We start from the raw sequence: 10,477 nt of genomic DNA, 5'->3' as shown, positions 1-10,477 counted from the left end.
GGCAAATCTAAAGTCGGTATTGGCTGGCGGTCGGATTACACGGTGTACGCGAGGGTATTGCTAATGGAACTACCCTCGTCGAAACTTTGTCGGCTCTGTTGCCCAAAGCGAATTACGATCGGTCCCAGAAAGCTCGTTTTCGTTCAAACATTCGCGTGGTTTGCAATTGCGCGTGTTCAGAACGGCTGCGTACCCGTCAGATCGTTTCTTACAGATCCTTGCAGGTCCGATTTTATCTTACCACGAGCTATTAAGGGAGAATCGTACAGAGTGTTTTATATATATATATATATATATATAGAGAGAGAGAAAGAGAGAGATAGAGAGAGTTCAGATAGAGGTTCAAGAGGGTAATGCTTGCATTTAATGTAAAGTAAGATGATAGTAACTGGATTATACATGAGTGAAATATTAATAAATCTTGTAAGTTGTATCAAAGGATTCAAGATGGGAATGGTAATGTGAAAGAATTTTGCTTGAATTTTATTTTTTTTTAATAAAGGGATAATTTAAAAAAATTCTATATTGGAAATGTTTGTGATGATATATTTTAGAATATATCAAATTATGTATTGCATTGTTTATAATAAATTCATGAGATATCTACTTGTTTGTTAAGAAATTTTAGGAATAATTAACAAATAAAAAGAATTAAAGAATATAATTTTAAGAAATTTAAGAAATTTCATTTTATAATTATTATATAAACATAAATATGGTAAATCTTGTGAAACTTGAGAATTTTCTTTTTGTAAGATTGCTTTTGATATTCAAATGAAGGATTCAAATCTATTTTATTATTAATATTGTTTATATAATATATATATTAAATACTTATTAATATTTTAAAATTAAAATTATAATACAATAATTTACCTTTTTTGGTTCTATTCTGAAAAATCACGAAATGAACGAGAATAAATTCCATTTAATTATATTCGTGTAAAAATTTCTTGTAATTGCGCATACATAAAATCCAAAAAACATAAAATATCCATTGAACAAAAAGATATTAACGATAACGACTATTGTAAAAAGTTGTAACAATCTCCATTTTAATTAAGTTTTAATCATTGTTAAAAATCTTGTCATGTATAGATTTTGATCAACATTGGTTTTTCATATTTATATTTTTATTTTTGCATCTCATATTCCCTCCCTATTTCTCTAAATATGATATTTCATATTCATAAAGTTTTATTTTTATCTAGAATTAAAAAATCAATGTAGGTTAATTGGATGTAGCAGTTAGATAATATAAGATAAGACAATTTTTATTTTCATTTGTTCATATAGATTTAAACAAGCTGCAAATACAATTATTTTTAGAAAATTAAAAAATAAATAAATATTTGTTATACACTTGTTGTCATTTATAAAGGAAATAATCTCGAAATATACCTATATTCTTACTAATCTAGAAAGGAAACTTTTATAATATTTAATTAGTTTAAATAATCACAATCAAAATTCAATTACTTTTAAATCGAATATATTTTATTTAAATTAATCTATTGCAAATTACTTTTTCACCGGCATAATACGCGCGAAAAGGAAGGAATAATTTTCTAAGAAACTTAGTGGATTGCGTTCGAATCAGGTCAAGAGTTATTTCCCTCTCAAATTGTATAATTTTTCGCGCCGATTTCATAGAAGTTACTTATTTGCTAAAATAACACCATCATCTTTTAATGTCAATACTAAATATCTTTCACACGATTTATAAATTATAACACGTACGAAATGCGCTTACGGAACGCTTGATATTCGCGCTGTTTCTTCATCTCCTCGCTCTCAATCCTTCTTATCCGGATTCCTACATATCCCTCGTCTCACGTGCTCCACCATCTTTTTCCGTGCCTCGTAATCTCTTCTTATCTCACTTTTCTTTCCTCTTTTTCCTTCTTGCCTCCTCCATTTCCCTTCTCTTTTTAATCCTTTTATAATCCTCTCTCGTCGTTACTCTTTCGAAACTCCTTTCGAATCGAACACCCTCGACATTCGAAACGATCGTTTTGTTCACGCATCATAGTTCAATTAGCCTATTTATTACATGTGTCGTGTCGTATACCTATGGCATACATTTTCGTTCGGTCGATATCACACGCTCATTCTTCCGCTTATTACGTTTACAAATGCTTCCTCAATGACAACGAATAGTTAATAGTTTGCTGTAAGCGGCTAATGTGCTATTTAGCATACATAGCTTCCTATCGGCACGTATCACTCAGTGATTCAATGCAATACGATTTTCTGCCTGTATTATCATTCCTGCGTATTCGTAATCAAAACAGAACACGATGAAACATTTCTTGATTTAAATACAATGTGAATCAGTAGTTACAGAGTGCTTCATCTAATGGGATTTTTGAACAATTGGATAAGTCATTTAATGATAAAAATCAATAAATGACTGTATGGACGATGAAAACGATTTTTCGATTCGCAATGATAAATAATAATAATGGTGATATCATTTAAAGCTACGTACAAAAATAATGGATATATTATTGAAAGACAATTGTTGGAAACATTTTTTTTGGTCAAGATCATGTAATAATGATATCGATTGTATCGTTGTATTATAAGCAATTCACAGGTTATTGTTTATATAATAGTGGATAGAAATAACATAAGATTGTTCATAATGTATTCAATACTTGAAGTGTCAACAACATTCGATGTATCATTTTTTAATTCTACATATGAACAAGACAAGGTATTAAAATATTGCTGTCTTTAAAGAGAGACATTTTAATTATATTAATTTTATGATATAAAAAATAAAAAATTATAAGTAAAGTTTTTTAGAAATATTAATAAATAATATATTTATTGAACACTTTTGGAGAATTTGGAGAAATGAAATTCAAAAGTTGGTGAAAATATCGCTTGAGATTTATTTATTAAGTTACAAGCAATTTAAGTTTGTCAATCATCAGACGAAATAGAGAAACGTGATAGAGAAACAGAGTGAGCTAGCAATGTGATGAGAAATAGAAATGACTTGATCTATCTTCGTCTTGCTTATTTATTAAATTGCTTGCTTTAATCTTATATCCTTACTTATTTTTTATTTTTTAAAATCGAAAGATGTTTCACGAATATATTTCTTATATATTTCTTTAACAAAATGAAATGAACAAACATGTTATGACTAGATGGAAAACATTCGAATTGCTAATGAAATGATACGATGCCGTATTAATATCGTGGCTAGATAGATGCAAGTTTATTAAAATGTAATATATAATATGGGATTAATTACATATTAATGTAAATATGTAATATAAATATGTTATTCGATGAGTTTTCGATATCGTGTTGTTGATAGGATTGGGATAATAAACATTTCTATAAGCAAATATTATTTCATTTCATGTTTAATCAAAAATACTATTTCGTTCGATGCTTGAATATCAAGCAAATACAAAATTTATATATTATATTTAAAAAATAGAAAACAATGGATCACAAATGAGAGATATAAATTTCAATACAAAAATTTAAACTCTTTAATTTGTCTATATATATTAAACATTTTAATTAACATTTTATATTAAACATCTCATCATATTATAAATATATTAATTAATGTTAGAAATTATTTTATTAAAATAACATTTACGTAAAATAATATATAATATTTCTAAAACTATTCTAAAATTATCTAAGTCTCTTTTGTTTCGATATTTTAATGGATTATTTTAACGAAGATTTTAAGAAGAAAATCACTATTCTATTTGTAATGCAGAGATTCTACTCTCTCGATTTCGCAAAAATACAATCGAATTAATCTTCATCGGACATCAGTCAGATTAAACGTGTGTAAATCGAGCACAAATCCTCGTAGCCGTGAGTCGGGGATAGAAGATTGATCTCGGCCTTGGAAACGGGGACTGGAACAGAAGGGGAGGGTATTAAAAATTACGAAGACAACGAAGCGGCGCGTCTTCCTGTTTGCACAGCTCTCCGACTTCCTCGAAGTTCATTTCTCGCCGGGGAGAACGGAACTGGCCGACCTATTCTTCCTCCTATTCTTCCTCCCCCCTCTCCTCAAAAGCAGAAATGTTAATGACGAAGAACAGCGTGATTTCGATTCGCGGAATTGGCCTATATTATATCAAGGAGGATATCTTTCACAAGGAGGATAGATCAATCGAATCGATTAACGTTTTTCCACGCGTGGGGAAAGGGAAAAGTGAAAGAGAATATCAAAGATTTTCGAAAACGAAACGAATTTATTACGAGGCCATCATCTCTTGTCTCTGGAAATGAAATGGTTTTGGATAAAAAAGGAAACCTCTTTCGAACGCGTTTCACGTATATAAGTGTCTATCCCCGTGCATGTATATCGCGAGAAAAAGCATTTGGTCGGATCATTGATTCGGGATAAGTGGAAACGTTTCCCTGTTTCGCTCTATCCGTTTTTGTATTATCCGCTTGGCTCGTGACGAAGGATTCCAATGATCCTCGGACAGAAACGAATCTCTTTATCCTTGCCAGTTCACGCTTCCTTCCTTCCTTCCTTCCTTCCTTCCTTCCTTTCTTCTTGATCGACGCGAATGCTCGATTCGATGCTAGAATCTCGATTGCTTCCATCTTCAATGGTGTATCTCTTTATCGAGAACTCTGAAACTTTCGCAGAGTAAACGGCTCTTCGCTGTATCCTTCTTAGGAGTACAATAAGAACTTTCCACTTTGTGTTAAGTGTATTCTTTCTCTTCTCTTCTTTGCAACTTTTCCGTGTGTAACGGTTTCTTTGCGTAATCGATGGTCAAATGTGATCGACAACGTTATTTACGTGCATGCTTGAGGCTATAGGGATAAAAATTCTTCTCATTGATTTCTTCCAGTGCTTTGTTTGTTTTTTGTTGATATTGGGTTATTCACTTTTTTTTTAGTTCTTTAAGAATTTTAGGATAAGTTGTTTTATAAAATCTTTTATGGTTGCAGGTCAAATAGAAGATGACTTGATAATTCTTCATTGAACAGTTGGTTTTTTATATGGCATTAAAAGCTATTTCGAATATTTTGCAAATAAGTCAAAATCGTTTTGGAAAAATAGAATATTCTATATAGATAAGAAATATAACATTTTACGAATAATAAAAATTGATATATTGGTCATTATTTTAAAATGAAATAATAAAAATTCTAAAAAAAAATTTTTGAGACAATCTATTATTAATTTTAATTTTTTGTTTAGTTTCTCGAATAAAAGTTTAGTTTATTATTCGAGATTTCGTCGCGTAATAAAATTTTTGTTTTGAAAATGCTTTCCACTCCATGCATCATATTTTTAAGAACTTTTTCGATGCAGGTCGTGACACAATGAAACATTCACTGACCAACTTTGAATTTGATAGTCACCAACACCCACTTATTTTGATATATGGAGAGGGTTAGCATGGGTATTGCCAGGTCGACGAAGTTTGGTTGGGAAAAGTGTCAAGTTTAGTTGAACATGGCCGTGAAAGGTATCAAGAATTTATGACACTTGTCGTTATTGAGGATACAAATGTCTGTGTTTTCCATTTTTTTTCTTTTTTTTTTTATATTCACGAACGATGCTCACAATACTTTGGTGACATTTTCTCGTAGGATTTGATCTATCAATGTTTTCAATGTTTCAACGTGGTTTTAATAAAACTGATATTTAATCAATAATTTTTAATTACTTTTATTATACATATATATTGATAATTTGTGCTTTGATCACAGCACACACCCAGCATTTTATCATATTCTTTATCTTTAAATGATTTTGTTAAATTATATCTAAAATTTGTTTCTTTAAATCAATTAATACAGTGATTGATGATACGTATGCAAACGTTTTGAGTAAATCTTAAATATTTTTGAAATTGAATTCATATTGGCAAATATAAATATAATTAAATTTAACATTATCATTAAATAGTTTTTATTAATAAATTATTATTATCAGAAAAGTAGTTGATAATATTTTACACGATAAAAGCAATAAGCAACAAAAAAATTAAACAATATAACTAATATTAATATACCACATAACTTAATCTGCCGTTCAAAGAAATACTATTTATTTTTTATAATACAAAATATTTGCAAATCGTAAGAAATTAATACTAAATATATTTTCTAATTGAACAAAAAATTATCTTAATTCTTAATACCTCAATCAATCGATTAAACAAGTACATTATTCTATTCCCATCGAAATCAAGCTATTAAATTGTCATTATTTTAAGTAATTGAATAACTTGTTTTTACATAATATAACATCACATGACATGTAATGAACACAGGAAGAAATTTATCGTGGGCGTATGAAAAAAGAGAGAGAGAGAAAAAAGACAAAAGAATATGCCAAATATCCGATGTTTGATACCGCGAGATATCGAACGGCCGATAAACAGCCTCCGTGTGTGTTTGCGCGCGGCTTGCAGCTATTTTTATTCATTATTCTCGGCCCGTCAGCAGGTGTATTTGAGCGAAGGGAACAAGACGAGGCGAGAAAATGAATCTCGTCGGCTCGGCCATTTAAAATATCGATCGAAATGTAACACGGATCTATTAAACGTTTTGCCCGCCCGCCAATATCGTATTCTCGATCTTAAAGCCTCCCAGATTGAATTCATTGCGCCGCAGTGTTCGAACAAGTGGAGCATGTCTGCATTCCGCCGCGGATCATTGCCGATAATAATTCCCTCCCCTCCCCTCTGGTCTTCCAAGTTTTCGAAAGGGGTGCAACAAAGAGGAATTGGGACATGAAATCGAAGGGAATCGACTTTGCCCCTCTGTGTTTCATCGTGTAGATGTTTGTTAAAAATTCTGGAGATGAGACGGGAGATGAGACTTGGAAAATTCAGAGGGATATGAAATCGAAGAGAATCGACTTTAGGCGTTCTTTGTCTCGTCTGGTGCGCGGAGAATGGACGGTTGTTGGGGTAAGCAGAGAGTAGTGTAATTTCAATTCGGATGAAATTTGGAGAATCGAGAGGAGGGTGGAAGAGATTGAAATTTGTTTCGTATCGTATCGTTTAGGTTTAAAATTTAAAGAAAAAGAAATGAAAAAATGAACGAGAAAATTCAGAGAAATATGAAATTAAAAGAGAATCGACTTTACGTATTCTCTTCTTTCATAGAAAGAATGTAGAAAGAATGGATGCTTGTTGAAATGTAGGAACGAATGATTCAGGGATGAAATTTGGAAAATTCAGATGAAAAGAGTGAATCGTGAATGACTTTATCCTTTGTTTCATCGCGCATAGTGCGAATGCTTGTTAAAATTCGGAGATAATCGATATGATGAAATTTGGAAAATTCAGAGATGAGCATGGAATCAAAGAGAATCGAGTTTTACGATTTTATTTTATGCTGCATGGTGAGAATATTTGTTAAAATTTAGAGATAATTGATACGAGGAATAAAATTTAGAAAATTCAGAAAACGGAATCGATTTTATGCTCCGTTTCTACCTGCGTTGTGCAAATATTTGTTAAAATTTAAAAAAAAAAAAAATGATTCAGAAATATTTAGAAAATTTTGTGAAACGTGAATTGGGAAAAACTCTTTTTTTTCTTTAATCCCCTTTGTTCCATCGCATCTTTTATTTCCTTATTTACGTTTATTAAAATCTGAGAAGAATTCCTCGTCTGTTTCATCGTATCTTCACACAACAATTTTTCTTAGATCCTTTATTTAAATTTAGAGAAGAATGAAATTCAAGAAAATCGATTTTATTCAATGTAAACATCGTGTAGGTATTTGTTAAAATCTAGAATCACGAATGGTTCAGAAATGAAATTCAGAAGATGGAATGGATGCAGAAAACCGATCACGTTTCACAGCAGATGAGATATGTTTTTATTCGATTCTCGAAAATCGTGTGATTTTAGAATAAAAATTGGATACTTGGATACTAGATATTTTACGAGAATAGAAAATATCCGCATCAACTATCTTTAAGTACAGTGTCGCCTAAATATAGAATATTCTCTCGGCCATCTTAAATCTCTCTTAGCATTTTTTTCAAGAAACTGCATCCCCTTGAAAAAGCACGTTATAACATAAAAATACATTCACTTTTTCCATGCGAAAATATACAGAGAAATGGAAGGAGAAAAGGAGGATACAGGAGGAATATTTTATTCAAAAATTCTTATCGCTCCACCTTCTTTAATTTAAATTTCTAATGACCGGTGTCCGCGAATATCGTGTACTCTACGAATTGCATACCAAATCGAAAAAGGATGTGCAACGAGAATAACTCGATCGTCTGTGCGCAATTGCTGAATTTGTTTGTTTGCTTTTTATAAGAGCCTCGATAAGATGGTTAAAAAGCTTCACTACTAATAACATATTCGTGCAATTGTCGCGCAGAGATATTAAAAGAAACAAAAAGACAATCGTTCGTTCCATCCTTTAAATTCTCGTGATCTCTTCTTTTTCTTTCCAACTTGATTATTCCTGTTACACGTTTCTTTCCCACCAAAAAACAATTTCCAACGAAAATACTTTTTTCTCTCCTCTTTTTTTCATCCCTCCCGTTTACCACCAATGCTATTTCCCTCGTTATATCTCGCCTTAACCCCTTTACCCAGTTAGTTTTCGTTTCCTCGGATCATTCTTTCCATTAACGAACGTTCTTCCTTCCCATTTTCCTCGGAAGCGGAGAAAGAAACACTGTTAAAACCGTGTTACCCGTTAAACTTTACCTCGAAAAACTTTTTCACCCCCTCGGTGACGGCGAGAAAAAGAGAGAGTCGGGGGAAGAGAAACGCGAGTCGAAGAAGGGGGAGGGGAAAAAAAAAAGGCGTTTAAAAGTCCCACGGACTTGACACGTATGATGACGCAAAGCTGGCGTGTTATAGATACATCCGAGAATATTATCCGCGCGAAAGCTTACGCATTTGGGAAATTTTAGTGTCACCGATCAAGGATTACCTTTCGTTCGGATCACTTTGATCCGTCGCGCGTAAAATCGTAAAGGCAAAAGGAGGGGAAAAAATAAGCGGATACGGACGGAAGGGAGCTGGTGAAAGGCAAAATACCTCCGCAGCAGGATTTACAGAGATAAAGAGAGGGAGACACTTAAAACCAGCATCTCCATCCCCATTATTTTCCATATGGCCTTTCAAACGAGTAGAACGACTCACTTTGAAAAGATTGCACGCGGAGCGCAAAGCGTTTAGCAAAGCGCTTCGATTGATGAAAGAGAGATTGCAACGATTCCTGCTAGTCGAGTCATTGTAATCTTGCAACGACGCCTCTAGCCCGCGTTTACGAATCAATCTTAACCCTTTATCGATCCTCTTTCGTGTATTTTTAACTTATTCTCAGAACTGGTCCAAACCGTGAAAATGAGAGAGGACGAGAGTAGCGTGTCGAGTGATCGAAACACGAGTTATTACAACAATTTGGAATTATTTAAACCATGGTATACATAAGTCATGATCCTTTGTTCATTAATATGTTCTAGTATATATATCTGTCTCTTTGATATTTTTGTAAATTACACTTTTCCTTTATTTTACCTATTATTAATCTCCTAATATTTATTTTCCTAGATACGTTCTACAATAAAAAATATATTTTTTTTACAAATTGAAAAAGAAACCGTATCAAATCTCGCATTAGAACTTATTTAACTCTTGGCAAACGAATAACGAGACACGTATAAGCGCGCGTGCGGTATGGAAATTTAGCTTTAGATCGGAGGAAAGCGAATCTCGTTTAATCAGACGGAATGTTCGCACCCCTTAACGAGCACCCATTGTTCCAGAGAGCGGGGTCGACAACATGAACTCGAGCGGGGAATCAGGCGGGACGATGACCGAGGAGACAGGCTGCGGCCCGCCGGAAGAGGAAACAGGCTCGAACTTGCCAGTTTGGGAAGCCGCGGCCGCCTCATTGACGCTTGGCTTCCTTGTCCTCGCCACGGTGTTGGGGAACGCGCTTGTGATCCTGAGCGTGTTCACGTACAGGCCCCTACGAATCGTTCAGAACTTCTTTATCGTGTCTTTAGCTGTCGCGGATCTCGCGGTCGCGATCCTCGTGATGCCGTTCAACGTCGCCTACCTCCTCCTCGGCAAGTGGATCTTCGGCATACACCTGTGCAAATTATGGCTGACCTGCGACGTGCTCTGCTGCACGGCCAGCATATTGAATCTGTGCGCGATCGCGCTCGACCGTTACTGGGCGATCACCGACCCCATCAATTACGCCCAGAAACGTACCCTGAAGAGAGTTCTGGCCACGATAGCCGGGGTGTGGATCCTGTCGGGGGCGATCAGCTCGCCCCCGCTCGCCGGTTGGAACGACTGGCCCGAGGAGTTGGAGCCAGGCACACCCTGCCAATTGACCAGGAGGCAGGGATACGTGATCTACTCCTCGCTCGGCTCCTTCTTCATCCCGTTGCTGTTGATGAGCCTCGTCTATCTCGAGATATATCTGGCAACTAGGAGGCGGTTGAGGGAGCGCGCAAGGCAAA

The 10,477-nt window shown here is 34.1% G+C and overlaps 1 protein-coding gene across 1 annotated transcript in view; it reads left to right on the top strand.

Moving 5' to 3' along the window:
• LOC102678366 (tyramine receptor 1-like) overlaps nt 1-10,477 on the top strand; it is a 77,047-nt gene that overhangs the window by 65,984 nt on the left and 586 nt on the right. The window contains 2 exon segments of the mRNA XM_031513091.1: nt 9,770-10,474; nt 10,477. The exon segment at nt 10,477 is cut by the window's right edge and continues 586 nt beyond it. Of these exon segments, the coding sequence (XP_031368951.1) occupies nt 9,787-10,474; nt 10,477 (689 nt within the window). The 5' untranslated portion in view covers nt 9,770-9,786.

Source organism: Apis dorsata, unplaced genomic scaffold, assembly GCF_000469605.1.
Source record: "Apis dorsata unplaced genomic scaffold, Apis dorsata 1.3 scaffold_577, whole genome shotgun sequence".
Lineage (NCBI taxonomy): Eukaryota > Metazoa > Arthropoda > Insecta > Hymenoptera > Apidae > Apis > Apis dorsata.
The sequence above is the reverse complement of the archived record's forward strand: the minus strand, read 5'-3'. Positions and strand labels throughout refer to the sequence as shown.